We start from the raw sequence: 21,934 nt of genomic DNA, 5'->3' as shown, positions 1-21,934 counted from the left end.
CATCCAAGTGGCCCTCAGCAGAAAACTGTGATTGCACAGTTCTATCCTGGGATACCACCATGAGGTTACAATGAAGACTGTGGTATCCTTCTGATCTTGGAGAGTCTCCCAGAGAGGCAGAAGGCAACGGGAACTCCCCCTGAGTACACAGATATTGGCAGCAGCCATCTTTGGGAGCTTGCTCCACCACGAGGACATTGTGCTGGCAAGTACCATACTGGAGACCTCAGAATTTCTGTCTGTTTTGTTTGCTCCTATATCCCCTGCAACTAGAAACATCCTTGCATACAGTAGGTGTTCAGTAAATATTTGTCCAATGAATAAATGGTGAAAAACTGTAGTCATCAGGCAGAGCTCATAAGTGAAGAAGATAAAGGTATATAAGTTTATATATAAAGGTATTATCAGTGTAGAGGTTAGAGCAAGAAGTAGAATAGTAATTATGAATGCCTTTTAAACTAGGGTAGACCTCAATATGTTTGGTGGCAAAGGAGAAGGAACCAGTGAAAAGGAATAGATTGGCAATACTACAGAAACAGAAGCTAATGTAAGCCAGCATGGGCCCCTATGAAGTCATTTGATCAAGGGCACTGATAAAGGGGTCGTTCTATTTTTAAACACATAGATTGACCATTCACACAAGCATAAATACAGATGGTCAGTGGGCAATCAAAAGCATGAAGTAATGCACAGCCTCAATTATAATTAAAGAAATGAAACATAAAACAGCTAGATACCATTTTTTTGTTGTCAGAGTGGCCAAATGCAAAATACCCAGAACCCAATCCTGGCATACAGAGAAACAGATACCCGCATACATTACTAAAGGGCAGGAAAACTGGTGCTAATGGTCATTTATTCTTTTCCCCCTACCCCCACCCCAACACTTCTAACTACCTTTTCTACTTTGGGGGAATTTCCTACCTTATAAATAAAAAACAAATTATTTCCTCTCTAGCCCTCCTTAGAGCTAGGACACAGGCAAATTACCTAGGCTCTGCCAATCTGACACATCTGTGCATATTCTGATTTAGAAGCTACTGACTCAAAGGAGGTGTTATATAAAGAATCTACCCTGGGAAGAATTCCTAGTCATAGGAATTTGTTATATACATGTAAATGTACACTAAGATACATATACAAACTATACAAGCCTGTTTATTTCAGAACTTGATAGAATACTATCAAAAACTAGAAATTTAAATATTCATCATAATTTCACTCTCATGTTGCAGATACATGTTTACAATGTGAAACAGAATTAGAACCAAGAAAATAGGATTAAGAATTAAGAATTAGACTTAACGTTATGTTAAATGAAATAAACTAGTCACAAAGGGACAGATACTGTATGATTCCCCTTATATCAAGTATCTAGTCAAATTCATAGACACAAAAAGTAGAATGCTGGTTGCCTGAGATTGGGGGAAGGAGGATTGGGGAGTTATTGTTTAATGGGTACAGAGTTTCAGTTCCGCAGGGTGAAAAGAGTTCAGAGGTGATAGTAGCACAACAATATGAATTTACTCAATACCGTTGAACTATACTGAACTATACACCCAAACGTGGTTAAGATGGTTTACAAAAAAAGACAAAAATTAGATTTAAGAAACAAAACTAAAAGGAAAAAAGCACTAACAAAATGTGAAAAATCCTGGGAGGAAAAGAGGGAAGGTTTGACTTGTCAACAAGAATGTGTATAGATAAGAGGCAGCAGAAAGCCTCAGTGGTGAACAAGAATGTGAAGGAGAGACAAGAAATTCAAGAGCTAGATCATAAGTGCATTTACACCAAGTTCTGTTTGGGTCATTTGCATATTGGCTAGCCCTGGGGTGTTGATATTAACAGGTGAAATGAACGGTTTGCTGATGACTACAAAAGGCTCTATTTTTAAAAGTACAATTTTTATCAACAGTCCCCTAAGTAGCTCTAATCAGACTCCTGTGTCTCTTTCCCAGTAAAGAAAGGAGAGAGACAGGGGCAGATCTTTTACTCAGATTGGTCCCATCATAGAACCACTTGAAAACTCGATGAGATCTCTTATATGGCAGAAGGCAGAGGCAGGCTCACCATTTCCAGGGACAGATTAAAAAACATAGCAAGCAAAGGAAACAGGTGTGCAAATGGCAGTACAGTTCAATTACTAAAGACCTCCAACCCCCACCACACTGCAATTTCTGTATGCATTTTCTAAAGTGTGTGTTCATGCAGTGTTATTTACATTTCCTTGCAATTCTAGCTATAATTATAGCTAGATCTTGCCAATTATACTTTAATATTATTCTTATTGGTTATATTTATAATCTTTTTGCAGGCTGGCCTAATAAATTCCAGCCAATAAACCACAAGATTCACAAATTTAAAAATAAGTAGTCATCTTTAATTCATTCTTCTATTTTATCAACTAGCATAGAAAAATCATACTCAACTGATAAACTAGAGTGCAGTGCAACTATTAAAAAAATGCAGTGGGGGCTGTATAGCTCAGTGGTAAGCACACACTTAGCGTGTGAAGTCCTGGGTTCAATTCCCAATACCACCATTTAAAAAAAATTGTTTAAAAATAAAATCCTTATCTTAAAAAAAAATGAGGTGAATCTATATGTACTGATACAGAAAGATGCTTATAATCCATTAAATGACCAAAGTAAAGTGTACAGCAGTATTATATAACTCAATCCCCTTTGTAAGAAAAAGTGGGGGGAGGATATACATTTAAGCTAGTGAATACTAAAACATTTTTCTTGGAAGATATGCAAGACACTTAATGAAGATCTTTGTGAGGGTAGAGACACTAGGATGAAAAGGAAGATTTTAACTCTCATTTTATTTGTTTCTGATTGAAGTTTTTACCATGTTCATAATATTTTCTTTATCTCTATATTTTTAAAATGAGATTACCTGAGTGATAGCATTATGGCCCAATTTTGCTTTCTTCTTTACGCATTTCTGCACTTAAAAACACCCTAATAAATGTTACTTTTTTATAAGATCACCATTGTCATTCTCTTTCCAGTTTCTACTGCATTTGACCCATCTTATTGAAACTCTCACCTTGTGATCTTTCAAGTACTGTACTTTGTTTTCTTCTGTATATAAAATGGAGTTAATAATGCCTACTTCACAGGTTAGTTATGATAATTAAATGAGATAAAGTACACATGAGATCTAAAAAAGACATCTTACAAATGTCCAGTAGAATGCCTGAAACATAGTAATTACTTAGTAACTGTTAGCTATTTGTAGTGAAAATTGGTGTTTTTATCATTCTGCATGTATTCACTCTTTCCCTAGCTACAAAGAATTTCTCCTTGGAACACCCACTTCCTCACTTTTAGCCCAAATGGCTTGAATGGAGCCAGCATGAGACCCAGACTTAAAACAATTAGAGCATTCCAACAGAAACTTTTATTCAACCAGAAGATGGGAAAGAAAGAGTCACCCTGAGGTCTTTAATTTTAGAAGATTTGAGGCTGGAGTTACTGTAGCTATCTTACCACAGCAAGGGGAGAGACTGGTGGTGCCAGAGGCCACTATGTGGAACCTGAGAATAATGCCAAGAGAAGGAAATGCAAAGCAGAGCAAAGAAAGAAACCAAATCTTGGTGTCTTTGTTTAAACACTGAGTCCAGTTATACTCAACTAACTCTTTGGTTATGGAAGCTAATTCTTTTCTTTTCTCAAGACAATTTAAATTGGGTTTTCTGTCGCCTGTAATCTAGAGTCCTGAGACTCAAGTCTATAATTACTTCTTCTTCCTAGAGTCTAAGAATGGACATTCTCTGTTGCTATCCTCTCTTTATTCACAACCTTAAAAATCTAATCTATTTTTAGTATTCCAACTATTCTTGTAACTCCATCTCATCCTATTTTCTCTCCTGACAATATTCTCTACCTCTGCTACCCACTGTATATATCTTTCCTAATCTCAAACTATATGAATAAAAACAAACTCATTTTTCAAAACAGTCAATCTCCCAAAATTGTTCTACTTCCTCACTTCCCTTTTTTTCTGTTAAGGTAGATGAGAATTTCAACAAGATTGGTGTACTAGGGGGCTTATATTATCAAGAAAAATATTCAAAACTATCTGTCCTGTGTCTATATCTAATTTATTCATCTTGAACAATATTCTCTAAGTATTTATACATTACTTATACAAAGGCATATGTATTTATTCATCTTGATTTATTAATATCTAACTAATCCAAATATTTAAAATTACAAACTTGATTAATATTTTTAAACATTTACCTACAAATTAATTTCAGACTTAATGAAATTCTGTAACCACATTAGAAGGCAGACAAAAAACATATTATAATGATGACAAAATTTAACTATGCACTTCAAGAAGTGCAAACATGGCATTTTAATTCTATTTCCAATTTCTCTCTTTGAACTTATTATTTCTTCCTGTGGGGTACAGTTTTTTAAAATATAAAAAGTGAGGGTTCTCTTCTCAGACTGCCTGAAAATAAAAATAATGGTTGTTAGTAGATGATTTTGGACCAGAAAGATGAGACTTGGTTATACTTTCCAAGATGATTGTAACCTAGTCCATCCCAATTGGACCAGCTTCTTTTTATCCAAAGTATTGGCAGGGATCAATCAAGTCTTTATCTCTTATGACCCTAATCTTTTCTCAAATCACTTCTCCACTTATTCTGAGTGCCCTACTTTCACTCTGGATTTAAGTCTCCTCTGCAGCAGTTTGTTATGGATGTCTTTTATACATTATACAACCTGGTTTAAGCTCATTTGAAAAAATATTTGTCCTGTGTGGAGCATGTTTAGGTTCAGCTAAATCTAAAGCTATCAGTCACTTTATTGATTTATTGAAATTACATTTCTTTCTCATCAGTCATTATGACCTATCATTATTTACAGCAATCATCAAAGGCAGTAAAGCTAGGATTTATTTGTGACTTATTTTCTTCCTATCCCCTCATCACTAATCCAAGGATTCATAAAGAATAGAAGCTGACTGACTTTAAGGGCTTAGACTTTTAGCCATTAAAATCTGCAAAAGCTGTAGATCTCCACCCCAAACGTGTCCAGATTTTTTCCATTCTACTGCATAGGCACTTGTCACCTTCCACATGAAGGACTGTACAATAATAATCAAAGCCATGTCTGATTAATCTCTTCCCTTTTAACACATCCTACAAAACTACTGGATTTTTGTTTGTTTACCAAGTCATTCCTTAGCTCAAAATTTTTCTAATATTTTGAAAACGTATCATATCTATCATCCTTTATATAGCTTTCAAGACTCTTGATAAGCTAACCTTCTTCCAAATTTGACATCCCATTAGTCATCCTCAGCATATACCCTAATAAGGTCAATGTCATAAACACAGCAATATCAAATGCTTGTAGTGTGTGTGCTAGACAAACAATCATAAACAATCTTATGTGGTAGGTATTATATACTGGTTTTATAATAAACACTCTCAGAGATTGATCACTTGAGTAAATAGTCCAAGCATGTGGCTAAAAAATGATAGGATTTGGGATTCTGTTATCTGCTATATCTTTCTACTAAATCGTGCTCTGTCCTCCACATACACCACTCAATTTGGTCTAGTCTTTGCTTTTTTTCATCGTTAATATCTTTTCAACTCAGATTTAGTAGTGTTTTACAGACTTCGAAAATCCAAAAGATTCCAGATGCTGTCAAAGAGAATTGCTACATTTTCTTGGTACACATACCGGCCAATTTTTTCATTGAGCTTTATTGTCTGTAGTTTATCTTACAAAAACAATAATTTTTTTCAAATATATAGGTATATTGTAATATCGAGTCAATGTTCACTCAAACCACATCAGTCTCTCAACCTCAGCAAATTCTTACACTTGGAGGGAGTGTCCACCACACCTGTTTTTGAGAATCATGGAACTTGAATATGCTCCTCAGGGCACAAATCATACTTACTTATTTAGAATGGTAATGTAAGTTCGTTCAAAAAGCAGATTAGCGTTTTATTATGCCAGGCCCTAAAAATGCAAAAATTAAAAGAGGGAAAGAGGCTCCCCATTCTCAATGTCAAGTACTTAAGAGTCGCTGAATAAATGCTTATTGGGTTAGTCAAATCAACCAGTGGCTAACACTGTGGGGGTCAGGACCACGTTTAAGAATCTGATCAAAGTTCTAGGAAAACTAACTCCCCAGAAAAATTCCCAGGCACACAGAATTTTTCATACAATTCCGGGGGCAGAGGGTTAGTGAAGAGATGGTATGAACGTCTCTGAAGTCTAATCACCTACCAGCAGATCCACAAACTCCTAGTTAAAAACCTACAAACAAAACTAAATTCTCTGAGAACAGGAATACTTGCTGAATAGTCTTGATTATGCCTGACACAGTGCAATGTATACAAAGCTACTTAAGAAATATTTGCTGATTGATAATTTTCCCATAACCAGATGACATAGCTTCCATTACGGAGTCTTTCAGCCAAATGATTTTAAAAGCCTGAAACCTCCTTTCACTAGTGACACTACTGACCTAACACCAATAACTCGAAATTATTATTTTGCTATTCACTACACGATCATTCACCAATCCAGGTCTTGTCTCCTCCTTGTTGTCCCTTTACTGCCTCCAAACCCAAGGCTGCCTTCGCATCCCAAAAGCTACGTCCAGAGTCCCACTGCTGCCAGGGAGAAGGAAAGTAACTGATTCTCCACGCTGCACACACCCTCAAAGCAGGGAACGTGGATCAAGTAATGGCCACAACTTCCAAATCCTTTTCTCACCTCTTCAGAGGTAAAGAGATTTACCTTAAGTTCCAGGAAGGCGGTGGCAATCGCTCTCAGAGCTGGCACTCGTTACCAAGAAGCCTCGAACCTCCCCGTCACCATAGCGACTTCTAAGAGCTACGCTCACTCCCTCTTCCCGCGATACTTCCCGGCAGCGCGTCACCCGAGCGGGCCTGGGACCCCGCCCCTACGCGAGCCCGCCCTCTCCTTAAGGGGTGTTATTGGATGACTGAGTCCTGCCTTCGTCAGTGGGCGGAACCCCACCCTATTTTTTTTATCTTTTTCAAAACTCGCAAAGATTTTTAAAAAATATTTTTATAAGAGTGCTGCTTCCGTAGGCCCCAGAGAAAACACTGTCTCTCTCTTCTTTTTCACTTAGTAGAAAGGTCCGCTGCCGGGGTCCCGCCAGGAGTCCGCGCATGCGTGTAAGCGACAAGAAAATGGCGGAGATAATCGCCGCATTTTTTTCAAATTAATGGTTCCCAGAAAGCATTGCGCGCATTTGTAACGAATTTCCGTTCGAGTTTGTATTTTAGGCGCCATTTTCGAGTGAAGGACCCGGAGCCGAAACACCGGCAGGAGCGGGGGGGCTACACAACCGTTTCCAGCCTTGGTTTGAGTGGACTGTCCCGCAGGTAAAGTACTTCTTTTCCTGATCAGGTTGTCACACTCTTACTTCCTGCCTCGTCCGCGGGCGCCTGGGAAGTAGAGGCCTTGAGCTGGAGCAGCCGAAGTCTGGGCTGAGGCTGCCGCTGGGAGATTTCGCTACTGTCACCCCTCCCCCCCTGGGCCGCTCCCCGGCAGTCGGGGCTCCGCGCGCTTCTACCCGGCGCCACTTCTCTGAGCTGCTTAAGCGTCGCTCGAGGGACGGGAGGGGCTCTAAGCCTCGCGGACCTCTTCTCAGAAATCTTGGTCCCTGTCGGACCCTACCGTCGCCCCCTGCCCGTTCTCTCATCTCCCAAGGGAGTAATCACCGGGTCTGAGCCCTTACTACTGACCTTTCGTAGTTGTCCAACGGGATTCCGCCGCGGATCCCTGAGGGACAGATCCCTGCCACCCCAGATGGCTGAACCCGAGCAGGCGCTGTCGGCTTCTGACTTGAAAGTCGCGAGTGTCGACCCCAGCCTCCAGGCGCCGGTCCTGGTCGGACTGTAGAGGAGACCGCAAAGCCCCCAGGCCGTCAGCGGCGCCAAGAGTTAATGGCGGGTAGAGGAAAGTGGGCGGCGAGCCGCCCGTTAGTTCTTCGCTGCTGTTGGAAGAGTCGATAGCCCCTGAAGCCTAAAGTTAATACGAACTCGACCCTCTCAAATTCTGTGAGCTTGCATCCCTAGCCCCGAGAGCGTGGGAATATCAGTAAATGCCAGCGTATGGGAATTACTTAGTTTAGAAATTATATTAGAATATTCCTGTATACGTATACTGTGGGCGGACAGCGGGGGGGGCATTAAAAAATAAAAGAGAACCTAAGCTGTTGCTCTATCCTTGAGTCATCTCCAAGCATGTCTAGGTTTTCCCACTTGCTTAGGACTTAAGAAAATGGATCCCCCTTCTTGGCACTTGAGTTTTTGGTGCCTTCTTTCTTGAGGACCCGCTGGCGTTGAGCAGGGTTTTAAAACGGGGCTCTCGAGTACAAGTGGACCGAGTTTTATCCGAGTCGGGTAGGGTGGGGTCTGAGCCAGTCCCACCGCGGGGCCGGCGGGGAATGCACCGGGACGGTCCTGTGACCCGCAGGCTGACTTGCTGCCGGCTCTTCCTCGGTCCCAGCGACTATGCCCCGTAAAGGCACCCAGCCCTCCACTGCCCGGCGCAGAGAGGAAGGGCCGCCGCAGTCTCCGGACGGCACCAGCAGCGACATGGAGCCCGAACCGCCGCCCGGCCGCGCGGGGAGCCCGGCGCCTGCCACCGCAGGTGAGTAACCCTTCGCGACGCGACGGGCAAGTGCGTGGGATACCCTGATGCGTGCGTGGGATACCCTAGTGCGTCCGCGCGCCACCCAGGACTGGCTGGTGTTCTTGGGCGCGAACGAGCGGGGCTTCGGGGTTGACGTCTGAAGGTAGCGCGTCGGTCGGGTAGAGCAGCTCAAGAAAGCGATTTGGCGATTTTTACGTTAGACTACGTGCAATTTCGGTGTAACGGTGTTGGAGGGGATGGGGGTGCGAATAGAAACTTCAATTATGAATTTCTGTTTATTGTCTTGTGTTTCTGCGGAAATAGACATAGCCTGTAGCCAGTGGACTTTTTTTCAGTCAGCGTGACTGTATGTTAGTATGATGGAAAGTTGTTTGATCCTAACTTCTCCGTGGTCTTAAATTGCGTTTAAAGAGATGGTAATTTACTCGAAACTACTGCAGCTTTTGTGAGTCCGGGAATGGGGTGACATTTTGGAACCCCTGCGACAGTGTCGTAGGGGCTCTTGAGTATCCAAAGATAAGGTTCCAGGGTGCTCAAAGATACGGAGAGCGTTGGTTCTAGAGCCGTAGGATTTAGCCACCTGTTTAGGCAGGCAGCATGGAATCAAGTGGTTATGGTGTTCCCAGATTTGCTTCATGATGTGGTGTTTTGACCCCTAAAACGTGTATTTCTGTAGATTTTTGCGACTGGTGGCATTTCTTTCAAGAATTTTTTTTTATGAAACCAAGCTGAAAGATTCTCATCCCTGTGAGTTCTCACCCCTGTATTTGAGCGGGAAATACAGATTCCTAAGTTTCATAAATAACAGCTCTCCAGAGATGAACAGGCAGCAGTCCTCCCAACTAATTGCACTAATACAGGCTTTTTTCCCTTGCCTTCCCTTTCCTTTGACTGACTTAGAGACTCCAAGTGAGGAAATTGATAATAGAAGTTTAGAAGAGATTTTGAATAGCATCCCTCCTCCCCCGCCTCCAGCAATGACCAATGAAGCTGGAGCTCCTCGGCTTATGATAACTCATATTGTAAACCAGAACTTCAAATCCTATGCTGGGGAAAAAATTCTGGGACCTTTTCATAAGGTATTTGACCATTTTAAATAACTGTTGCAAGGTGATTAGTCTTTATTACAAAATGTTTCGATTTTGTAGCTATTGTATTTATTCCGATTGATACATATACGGTGTGTTTCCTATGCTTTTAACAACTGAAATTAGCTTTTGTTTATCTGATTATCTTTCGTATCTCTAAATTTTCCTCACTGAATACAATTGGTGGGGGTTTTTTGTTCAAAAGGAGTATGTTCTCTGACTGTAAGAATGAATTTTATAAAAAGTCTGTTAGAATTAAAATATAGCCATATTTAAGGTGTTGAAGCTTGTGGTAGAGAACATGATGTATGAAAACTGCTGTCTTTTAGCAATGAAAACTTATAAATACTTGAAGTTTTGCTGCGAGTAAAGAAAAAAACAGCTTAAGTTAAAATTGGTAGTATGACCTTTTTAACCTTTTTTTCCCTGTTCTTTTTATGCAGCGCTTTTCCTGTATTATTGGGCCAAATGGCAGTGGCAAATCCAATGTTATTGATTCTATGCTTTTTGTATTTGGCTATCGAGCACAAAAAATAAGATCTAAAAAACTCTCGGTATTAATACACAATTCTGATGAACACAAGGATATTCAGAGTTGTACTGTAGAAGTTCATTTTCAAAAGATAATTGATAAGGTAAGGGACTTTATTTAGTTATTTGCAACTTCAAGTAGGGAACACGAAGGATTTCAATACATTGCACATTTTATTATTTTTGGCTTAAATTGGCTTGTAAAAATTAGCATATGGTTAAAGCAGAACCAGTAATTGGTTTTATTACCTCCATAACCGTATTTTCTTTTTGAGGAGTGGTGGTAATGGCTGTTAAACTTAAAATATTATTTTTTTAAGCCAGGAAAATGAATTACAAGTAGCTCATAATAATGCTTACCTTTTTGGAATAAAAACACTGAGCAGATTTAGTATCCTGTTACCAAGTAGGCATTCTTTTACTATAAATTTAGGGTTCGTTTTTCTAAAAGTTATGTTTTTTATTGCTTTCAGATAAATCACATAATTTAACAGTTGACTAATTTTACCATTATTTCAATTTACATTAAATTTAATGTTATTAGTAGTTCTGTGTACATGTAATATGAAAAAGCTTTGCTTCCGTTTGAACTAACTACTCTTAAAATAGGGGAAGGATAAGCTAACATGTTTGTTTGCTAGAAAAGCAGACAATTACAGGTAAAATATCTATGTAGATTATTTACATGACTCTGTTGATACTGGGTTTTTTCCTCTTATGTTTAATAATTAACTTTGGAAATTCATGGTTCGAAAATGGCTGGCTGGAACCTAAAAGTGTAAAAAACTAATTACATAATGAAACAAGGATGTGATTTGGCCTCTTGGTCTTTTATTATTATTATTATTATTATTATTATTATTATTATTATTATTATTATTATTATTATTATTTTAATATAAAGTGCTTTAATTAAATCTACATGGTGGTATATATTTGAATTTTGTTTCTTAGTGCTTTTTTATCGTACACTTTGGGTTGGAAGATAGATTGCCAGTAAATCAGACTTGATTCCATACCCTGTTAATTACACTTGCTTTGTGTAAATTTTAAAAGCCATGATTTCAAAATGACAGCTTTTAAAGGAAAGCGATTTTTAGTAATAAAGCAGGTTTGCACTTCATTTTTTTTTTAATTTTGTTTGATTTTAAAAACAGGGGAATGTAGTTGTCAATTCTTTGCAGTTTTTTTTTTTTACCTTCAATTAATGACATGTTCTTCACCAAAAAAGAAAGAAAGAAAAACCTAAGCCATATCACCCTACTACTTCACCACCTTCTTTCCTTTTTCCTTGAATGATCTCTTACAGCTTTTTTTATTATTTTTTAATGGACTGGTAATCTGTCAACGTGGTTTAATAATTTGGGTGGGTTTGTTTTGGATATGGTGGGAGTCTTGTCCTCTTTCATCAGTTCTTTCCTCAGTCAAATATGTTTTTAGGCTTGAAAGTGGGATGTTTTCTTTTTGTTTGCTTAGACTTTTTGGTTTCTGTGATCTATGAGGAAAGCATCAAAGAATTTGGAAAATTATTTCTAAGAATAATTATTTCTAAGAACCATTGTTAGTTTATGTGCATGTTCAATTGAAGTTTTTAATCCATAGAATTGGTTTCAATATGAGGTGAGGGAAATTTGGAGCAAACCTATGCCTTAATACCAACAATTGTTTTCTGGTTTTGTTTTTCCTCAAAACAGGAAGGGGATGATTATGAAGTCGTTCCTAACAGTAACTTCTATGTATCCAGAACGGCCTACAGAGATAATACTTCTGTTTATCACATAAGTGGAAAGAAGAAGACATTTAAGGATGTTGGAAATCTTCTTCGAAGCCATGGAATTGACCTGGACCATAATAGATTTTTAATCTTACAGGTAATATTAAAGAAATTAAAAGTGCTCTCATTCTTGGTTTTTTGTTTGTTTGTTTGTTTGTTTGTTTGTTTCAGTAAAGTTCAAGGAGGTTTCCCCTGTTGGATGAATCCTGTATTTTTGAGGCCTTAAAGTACTGTAGCAGCACATCATGGTTTACATACTACAGTAAAGATGCGAATCATTATTTGCTGCTCTAGAAATTTAAGGAAATTCATTCAAAACTGTATTTTCATCATATGCTTATTTTATTTTTGGATGGACTGACATACTTGTTCCGCTCTAGCAGCACGTAAATATTGGCGTAGTGAAATAAATATTAAACACCAATATTATTGTGCTGCTTCAGCGTGACAGGGATATAGCAACTATTTATGGTTTCTGTTTGTATTTCTCTTTAAGATAACATTTTAAATGAGATTCACTCTTTTAATAGTCTTTTTCCTTTACTTTTGTTTTTATTCGTAATCTCAACTAACATTATATACTCCAAAAAAGAAAAGAAAAAACTACTTTTTTCTAATTGAAGATATAGTCAGTTTAAAATGTGTCAATTTCTGAAATAGTTCAGTCATATATGTGCATACATATATTCCTTTTCATATTCTTTTTCATTATACGTTACTACAAGATATTGAATATAGTTACCTGTGCTGTACAGTAAAAACTTGTTGTTTATCTATTTTGTATACAGTAATTAGTATCTGCAAATCTCAAACTCCCAATTTATCCTTTCCCACCCACTTACCCCACTGATAACCAAAAAAAAAACCATTCTTAGTGTTTGACAAATTTACCTGAGCATCTAGCTAACTTAATTTAACCTTTTTTAACACTTAGTTGCTTGGTAAGAAAAATTCCTTATCTTCTCTCTGTTTTACCTTTCAAAAAAGTCTTTAGTGTAAAACATGGCTTTGTCATACATACTAACATTCTATTTTGATTAGAGGCTATCTATCTTTTCCTTTGTCCTATCCACAATCACCAAGGGTATAATAAGAGCAAAACAGTATTGTGATGTAGAAATAGCTGCTAATACTCTTAGCGTCAGTGCTACTGGTTTTAAACTAACTTGGGAATTTTGATTTGATACTAAAAGTTTTATTAGTATGACTGCGTATTCCCAGTAAGAAACTCATAAAATGTTAGCTCATATTTCCATTTTAGTCTATTCTTTAACTATTTTTTAAAAGAAAATATTACTTGTAGACATGTATAGTATATGTACAAAATAAAGAAATACCATTCTGAGATGACTTAATCTCTTTTGTTACCAGTTCATTCATAATACTTCTTTAACCCAAACTTAAAAATGGATATTGGGAAATCATCAGCAGTTATATTTCTAAGTAAGATTTGCATTTATATAAATGTGGAATTAAACCTTTGTGTGTATGTTTTAATCAAATTTAACTGTTTTATGGACTTTTCATAATTCTGGGATTTTATTTGGTTAATTATGGGTTAAAAAGTTATACCCCTTTATAATACTAAATTTGATAGTCATGCCATTTTGTAAGAACATATACTTGTGTTTTTCTTTTGTTTATTATTTGCTATTTACTATCACTCTGGGGCAATCAAAGTTTTATACCTGTGCAAAGACTGATCAAAATTAAATAGACTGCATTTTAACCCTTGTAAAGGTAATTTTTTCCTTGGTACACCCTCTTTGTACATATTCAGTAATAAAGGAAGCTAAGTAAAGTAACAACCTCAAAAAGAAGTAGATGAGAGTAATTTTAAATTGTCAACTTTATATTAAATATGTGCTTCTGAAGTACCTGGGATGCTTAAGCCATTTGTCCTCATAATAATCTCAACCTTTTTGTGTCATCTTAACAGTTACATTGTTTAAATCATTTTTAATACCAGAGAAACTTTCTAAGTTAACAAATTCAGTTCCATTTGATTAAACTTACAGATAAGAACCTTAGGAACTCACCTTTTAGAAGAAACAGGGATTGGACTAGATAGAAATAATGACGCCCTATTTAAAAGTTTGAGGGAAAGTGGCAGTGGTTCTATGGATTTTCATTTAGTTACTTATCAAAATCTTAGACTCCTGCATTAGAGATTTAAAGCATTTGAAGGTAAGTAAGAATATAGTTTTTATTTATCTCCTGCTAAATAATGTTTATCTTAAAACCTAGCTGTGGTTTGGGAGGCCAGGAACTTAGAGACATCATAATATCATCATCTAAGACATAAGTGATTACTTGAATAAAATGATTGTTTGGCCAGTGATAGTGATTAACAGCCTAAGTGATCTAAATTCAGCTAAAGTAAAAATTTATTTTTAATATTAAAAAACACTAAATTTTAGAAGTCCATAAAGATAAACTTTTTTACAGTATTTAGTAGGTTCTTCAGTTGGCATTTCTAATATTTGAAATCGTTCAAAATTTCATCAGTTGACCATTTTAGTGAGTTCCTAGTAAGTCACTATGTTGAGTTTCTGTAAATGTTACAAGATGGCTGAACTCTGTTTCTTGTCCTTAGAGGCACTTATACATACCTTCTAAAAGTGTTGGATTATAATTGGCCATTGTACTTTTTATGTTTGTAAATTTCTGCATTTATATATACCTAGTTTGGGAGCCGTTGTCCCATTGTTGTAACTATTGGTGTAAACAGGTAGGGTTTTATTAGCTCTGTGTAGCGTTTCATGGTAACTGTGACTTATAAATTAGATTTAATTGGTTTGGGTCCATTTGCTCCATTTAAGGTTAGGAGAATGATAACCTTAATGCTTTATTGTAGTTTGAAGTTTCATTAATAACTGCTATCTCAGTGTTTTTGTAAGCTTCTCAAAAGCTATAACTATTGATGAAATTTTAGTTTAGTCTAAGTTTTCAACTTCATGTGCTTTTTGTATTCGTATTATAAAATCTAAGTTTATAACAAGAACCAAGGCTTTTTTTCTTACTGTTTAATAATTTGGAGATTAGATTAACCTAGATCTGAGTTGTTACCTATTCATCTCTTCCTTTTTCTTTTCAGTATACTTCTAAGCTTTCTGGCTTTTTAGCGTGTAGAAAGTCTGTGCTATATCAAAAGAATTTTTTTAGCTTTATCAGTAGTACTTCAGTTATCCAAAAGTGTCTTGTTCAATAGCCTCAATTATATGAAAGAAAACAGAAAGTTACCTCCAAGTGTCCAGGATAGAAAACAAGCAGTCTACCTCCTAAAGCATTGTTCTATTTATGTACTCATTTTGGACAGATACTAACCTTGGTCATTTGGTTTTTCGGCCTCTGTTAGATCACAAAGAGCGTATTAGAATAAAATTTATTAGAAGTAGATAAAGAACTGTACGGTACAAAGGAAAAGAAGGAGAAAATAAAAATATTACCAAGGCAAAATAAAAATTCAAAGCCTAGTAATTCTGGGCCATTTAATTTTGATGCAAACATCCATATTTACTTTAAGAGTCCTTCAGGCCTTATTAGGAAATAAAAGTTTTATTCTAACTATGTACTTGAGTTTCCTGTGGTTCATGCTTGCTAAAATTTGGATTCTGTTTCAATAAAGACAAAAAAGCATCATACCTATTTGTTCCTCTTAGATTTTTTAACCTGTGTACCCGTAAATTAGATTATTGAAGTATGCTATAAATGAATCATAATACCCTTGTTTGCCACCCACTTTAAGAAGTTAATCTTTAGGCTTTGTATATTACAAATATCCTCTTGAAGTAAGTTTGCTATTTGTATGTTACTCTTAAGAACCATGCATTATATTTTCCACAGTTGCTTAATGTCTTTGATATAGTATGAATATAATTTAAAACATAGAAAGTCTGTAGTAAACAACAGTGAAAAAATTTATTTAAAATCATGTGTAGTTTACTTAAGCTATAGAAAATAGAGATAATAGTGTGGAGGCCTGTAAAACTTTGCCGGCTTCGAATGCTACTAGCAGTATAGTAACTTGAAACATTTTTTTTGTCTCATCGTGTTAATGCTATTTGTGATTTGGAGCTTTGAGTGGAAGGGTGACTTTAAATTCAGGTTGATGTTTAAAAATTATTTCTGAAATGTATTGGGCTTATTGCCCTAAATTAAAACTATATTTTATAGTTTCACATGGGATAGGTGAGTTTTCTGAAAAAGTATGAGTGGTCTTCTAGGCACAGACCGTCAGCCCGCAGATTATATATAAAATGGCACAAAATGGAAGAAGAGGGAAGAAAGCAAATAGTAATAGGTGGTAAGGCAGGCAGAGGACATCAAGGAACAGAGCCACAAGAAAGGTCCAGATTGTCATTGAAATACCACAGCAGTCCTGATAGGCAAGTGACAGGTAGAGGCCTAAATGTTCTAATAACTTGTTGATTCAGTAGTGCTAATCTGATAATAACTAGCTTTTAAAAAAATTAATACCATATAAACAAATCAAAAACTGAATGTTATATGAGAATTGAGATGGAACTATGTTGATTCATAAATGTCCTTGTCTTTCACTTTAAAATGTTTTCTACTGGGCAACCTTGTTAGAATGAAAGGAAGTCATAGCTGTATAGACTTCATTTTAATTGGAAAGGGAGGAACAAGTAACCAAAAATAAGCAACCACTATGCTTTACTGAAAGCTAGGCAGTCTCCTAATAGTGGCATTGCATCTCTTCAATAACTTATTTGGTCAGGGAAAGTGTGATGCCTTTAGGAATATTTTTATCAGTGTTACCCTAAATCAAAACTTTTGGTTATCAGAAAAATACATACTTAATACCTTATGGCAATTTGACTCAGACATGTAGTTTTCTTGGCATAGTTTTTCATTTATCCTAAAATAGGTGGTAAATATTCAAATAGAATTAGATAGAATGTTGGCATATCAAGTGTCAAATATTTGGATTATAAACACTAACACAAAAGAGTAAAGTTGACTACCCCTAGACCAGTGATTCTCAGCTGAAGATAGGTTTGCATCCCTACCCCCAGGACATTTAGCATTGTTTGGAGACTGGGCTGTTACAGCTTCCGGAAGCCTGATGCTGCTAGCATCTATTGGGTAAAGGTCTGAGATACTTTAAAACATCCTGTGATGCCCAGCGTAGCTCCCCATAACAAAGAGATTTCATCCCCAAATGACAGTAATGTTGCTGTTAATAATCCTGTCTAGATAAAAACTTTCAGTAAGACTCAGCTTTCTCAATGGCTGGAGTCCCTCCTGTTGTGATCCAAAGCTTTGGACATTCTTCCAGGCTTAAATCCTGTCTAAAACTTAAACCTTTTGCTGAAAACGTTGGAAAGAACTGATAATTGAAGGCAGAATTGAAATATTTTTAGATAAATATCTACATATTTCAGTTTAAACACTAATACTTAGTTAAAACACAATTCATACATACCCAAGGTTACAGAGAAAATCTCTTAAAAACAGGCTCTTTGGATAACATTTCACTATATTTTATATCATGTGCTGTTTATACAGCACAGTTTCTGTTTACACAGAAAAGTGAGAATGTGTAAAAGTGTTAAAACTTATGCCTTTTAATGAGTAGATTTAAAGTGAACTGTTTTATCTTGTCTTGTTTTATCTTTAAATTCTTTATATTAGTATGTTGAGGCTTTTGGTAAATATGATACTTTGTCATTAGCAACTTTTATCCCAAATTTCTGTAGATATTTAAATTGAGAAGAGTTTGTGTTTTTTTTTAATGTCTAATTAATTTTTTTAATTTTTGCTATTTTGTAGAAATAAAGGAGTATTTTTTTTTTCTACTTGCCTATCCCTTTTCTTCTGTTGTAATAGTATAGAGTATAAGCAGGCTGCTTGTGTGTGAAGAAAAGTTTAGCTGCATTTTGCCTGAGCATGTTCAGACAAAATTTTCTCCCCCATCAAACTAAATGGCTGCTTAGCAATCAACCTTGAAGGTTACTGATTGTGAATTTTTTTCATCTTTTCTCTTTGTAATTAAATTGCTTAAATACAAATATATAATGTTAACCTAAGATTTCAATTACAATTCAAAAGTTGTTATAATGATTGCAAGCAAAAGTTTTCCAATGTTGTATGTACCAGGACCTTTAGTTTTCAGTCAGTTGGATTTCTTCTATTATTACCATGAGAAATAGTTATATTTCTTTTTTTATTTAATAGTCTTGTTTCTAGAAAGTTAGAACATTAAATTTGCATACTTATGAAGCCCAGCACTTGGGGAACTCCTAACACCAGGGGTTTTTTTGTTTGTTTTTGTTGTTGTTTTAATTTTATTTTGTAACACCATTTTTTAAATTTTGTTTTATAGAGAAACCTTAATACTAACCACCTTGGGACAAGAGTCCTACTACAGTTTAACTATGAAGGGTCTTTTTGAAAATTCTTTGTTTTAGAACATGAGCTCTAATTATGTTAACAGTTGAAAATGTTGCCACAACAATTGAATTGTGGATTACATGAATACCTTTCTGAGTTTTACTTAATAGAAAAGTTAGTCATTTTTTTATATTGAATGAACATTCTAGATAGGGAATCTTCCTTTGGCTCTGTGGATATGTGGGTATCTGTTACAATTTTATAACAGTTTATCCAAGGGAGTACAAATATACATTTCTTACCCCCTTAAGTAAAATTAAAACTCTTAAGAATATCAGTGGAGAGAACATTTTTATCTTATTAAGTCTTTAAGCTACTGATTTATATATCATTTAGTTGTTCATTAGTGTTGGGTTTGTTAATTGACTGTTTCTAATTTCTCACTTAAGATTGATGTAGGTAAACATACACAATGAATATGAAATATGACTTTTTTTAAAGGGTGAAGTTGAACAAATTGCTATGATGAAACCAAAAGGCCAAACAGAACATGATGAGGGTATGCTTGAATATCTAGAAGATATAATTGGTTGTGGACGGCTAAATGAACCTATTAAAGTCTTGTGTCGGAGAGTTGAAATATTAAATGAACACAGAGGAGAGAAGGTGAATCTTCTGTAGACTCTTGTAAACCAGAGTGTTTTGTTTATTGATTAACAAAGTTTGCTGAGCCAGATACTCAAGTAATGTTAAATCGTAATTATTCAAATAATATTTACTATTTTAGATTAAATTTTATATTTCTTTCATTGGCATTGCAGGTTAACATTGTTTTATTAATGTAGTTTATATAGTTTAATCTAATGTTGGTATATTTTAAATTCAGCTTGTTGAAATATACTTCATATACACAATATCTACACTTTTAAATTTTGTAGTTAAACAGAGTTAAAATGGTGGAAAAGGAAAAGGATGCCTTAGAAGGAGAGAAAAACATAGCCATTGAATTCCTTACCTTGGAAAATGAAATATTTAGAAAAAAGAATCATGTTTGTCAATATTACATGTAAGTACCTTAATTTATCAGTTTTTATGTTGGTTTCAGACATTAAGCCCTTCTCTTTTCCTATATTAGAGAAATGTGAAGACTGAAGTGAAAAAAAAATTTGAAAATTGTTTCATGTGATGTAAATTAGGGTTGTTACCATAGTGTTGAAGTTGACTCTTAAGTATCCTACTTTAAGTTGGGAGGTGGATTCAAAAGTATTTATTACTATGTTTAATAGCTTTACCTATACATTCATTTTTTAATGCATAAAATTTTGCTTATATGGAACCTGTTTTGTTCCTAATTCTAGCTTTGACGCTGGGTTGGTTTCCCCTACCCTCCTCAGTAGTCCATGGTAATTATTATTTGACTATAGTTAAGAATACTTTAGAGGAGAGGGGAATAGTTCAGTGGTAGACCTTCAGAATAATAAAGAAAAAAAATAAAAATAAAACTTTAGAAACAGCTGGTTTTTACTAAAATAAAGAATTTTAGAAATGGCATTTTAGGATCTCTGGTTTCTTTTTTTCCTCTCTCAAGTTATGATCTGCAGAAACGAATTGCTGAAATGGAAACTCAAAAGGAAAAAATTCATGAAGATACCAGAGAAATTAATGAGAAGAGCAATATACTGTCAAACGAAATGAAAGCTAAGAATAAAGCTGTAAAAGATGTAGAGAAGTAATAATCTTTTGGAAAGTACTAAAAGTATTTAGGTTCAGTTGATTTTATTACATGTATGTGTGTGTGTCTGTATATACACTTACTACCAGCATATGAGTGTAATACATTTGCTAGCATATAGAATGGTCTCTCCTTCTGCAAATAAAAAACTTAATTGTCCTTCATCCAGTTGATCATTATCAAAGTGCACAACACTGGTCTCAAAATAATGGAGTATACTACCCCCTAGTGGCAGAACATGATAACACAAAACATCGCAGTAAAAATAAGCGTTTAACCTGCGGTTAGTTGTCTTCAAGTTTTATCATTACCTTTCTCATGGCAGTATTTAATGACACCAATATCTCTTACCTATATGGTTTTCTTTTTTATTACTTAAAATGAGTTTTGCTCATTTTTATGGTCAAATTTTTCTATACCTAGATACAGTTTTTTAAAAATATAGTATTTCCCATCCAGCTTTGAAGGACAAAATAACTCTCATAATCCCACATTTTAACAGCTCCCTCAAATCTGAGGTGAGTGGTCAGCTTGAAATAGTGTTAGGGTCCTACTGGATGAGTTTGGACACATTTACAAAATGTTCCAGGCAGGGTATATAAAATGGCTTTAAAATATCTGAATATCTAAAATAGTGACTGATAATTTTCTTACTTTGCTAGGAAACTGAATAAAATTACAAAATTTATTGAGGAGAACAAAGAAAAATTTACAAAGCTAGATTTGGAAGATGTTCAAGTTAGGGAAAAATTAAAACATGCTACAAGTAAAGCCAAAAAACTGGAGAAACAACTTCAAAAAGATAAAGAAAAGGTAGGTTATTGGGGGGGGGGGCTTAAAATTTCATGTCTGAGTATTAGATCTACTTTTTATTATTTTTCATGGATATGCTTGCCCCTTATTACCTAAGAGAATGAGTTGGGATTCTGAATGTTAGGTGTTTCAAGATTTATCTCTGAAGCTGGCTTTTTTCCCCTGAAGAGAAATCTTACGTTTATTGATTTTGAGTTTTAGACCTTATGTTTCTGATATACATTGTTGGGAAAATATTTACCAAATCAGCAATTCTATTTTGGTGATAAAATAATTTTCTTTTTCCTAGAGTTTAGTGGCTTAAAAAGATATCTTTGGCTACATATCATAGACTTTTAAAAATAGCACTTGCCTCCTTTATAAGAGTATCAGAGCAGTAGTTTCCCCTTAAAAAGGAGGGAAGGGAAAGCTCATATTTTATAGCAAGATCAGCCAATCTGAGGTTTTAAAAAAAACAGATGACGTTTAGACCAGAATGCCTAACTTGCTAGGAGCTCTATTCTAATAATCACTTAATTGGGGGTATTTCAAACTATATTCAGAGCTTAATCAGATAATAGATATGACACCTAAAGCCCCTCCCCTCAAAAAAGTTTTGTACCATATAATTACATAGTAATTATAACAGGCTCTGTTTTACCTTGTAAACATTTTTCCAAATGCATTTTTCACACAATATTTTACCCTCAGTACAGTAATATCTTATGTGAATCAGTGTTTGAGGAAAACCATTTTGGGAAATGTTGAATTTCTCTAGTAATACATAATCAGGATAAACAAAATAATGTGGATTTGATACTAATCCCTAAATTGAGCAGATTAAGCCAAATGTAACTGTAATAAGAGATATTAGCCTTTAGGCGTTAAATGTGGATAAGTGATTACTACTAGAAGGTATTAATGGAATAAAATATTAATCCTACAAGGTGACTCTGGAAGGGTAAAGTTGTGAAGGATTATAGGA

At 35.5% G+C, this 21,934-nt stretch overlaps 2 protein-coding genes across 15 annotated transcripts in view; one reads left to right on the top strand and one right to left on the bottom strand.

The window, feature by feature from the left end:
* The window catches only part of IFT80 (intraflagellar transport 80), a 150,929-nt gene extending 142,949 nt beyond the window's left edge, over window positions 1-7,980 (bottom strand). For 5 of the 11 annotated variants that reach the window (XR_012508759.1, XM_074368734.1, XM_074368716.1 and 2 more), the window contains exon 1: window positions 6,786-6,940. The gene's annotated coding sequence lies outside the window, so the exon portion shown is untranslated. Of the gene's footprint in view, window positions 1-6,785; window positions 6,941-7,762 lie in introns of those variants that run through there. The other 6 variants (XM_074368753.1, XM_074368749.1, XM_074368763.1 and 3 more) reach the window with 2 other exon arrangements.
* Window positions 7,243-21,934, top strand: part of SMC4 (structural maintenance of chromosomes 4) — a 35,539-nt gene continuing 20,847 nt past the window's right edge. Inside the window, exons 1-9 of one of the 4 annotated variants that reach the window (XM_010952049.2) lie at window positions 7,243-7,399; window positions 8,529-8,672; window positions 9,576-9,754; window positions 10,207-10,398; window positions 11,989-12,165; window positions 18,927-19,091; window positions 19,364-19,491; window positions 20,014-20,154; window positions 20,820-20,970. In XM_010952049.2, the coding sequence (XP_010950351.1) occupies window positions 8,534-8,672; window positions 9,576-9,754; window positions 10,207-10,398; window positions 11,989-12,165; window positions 18,927-19,091; window positions 19,364-19,491; window positions 20,014-20,154; window positions 20,820-20,970 (1,272 nt within the window). In that variant the 5' untranslated portion in view covers window positions 7,243-7,399; window positions 8,529-8,533. Of the gene's footprint in view, window positions 7,400-8,495; window positions 8,673-9,575; window positions 9,755-10,206; window positions 10,399-11,988; window positions 12,166-18,926; window positions 19,092-19,363; window positions 19,492-20,013; window positions 20,155-20,819; window positions 20,971-21,934 lie in introns of those variants that run through there. The other 3 variants (XM_010952050.3, XM_045514520.1, XM_045514521.2) reach the window with 3 other exon arrangements.

This window comes from Camelus bactrianus, chromosome 1, assembly GCF_048773025.1.
Source record: "Camelus bactrianus isolate YW-2024 breed Bactrian camel chromosome 1, ASM4877302v1, whole genome shotgun sequence".
NCBI classification, from domain to species: domain Eukaryota; kingdom Metazoa; phylum Chordata; class Mammalia; order Artiodactyla; family Camelidae; genus Camelus; species Camelus bactrianus.
The sequence above is the reverse complement of the archived record's forward strand: the minus strand, read 5'-3'. Positions and strand labels throughout refer to the sequence as shown.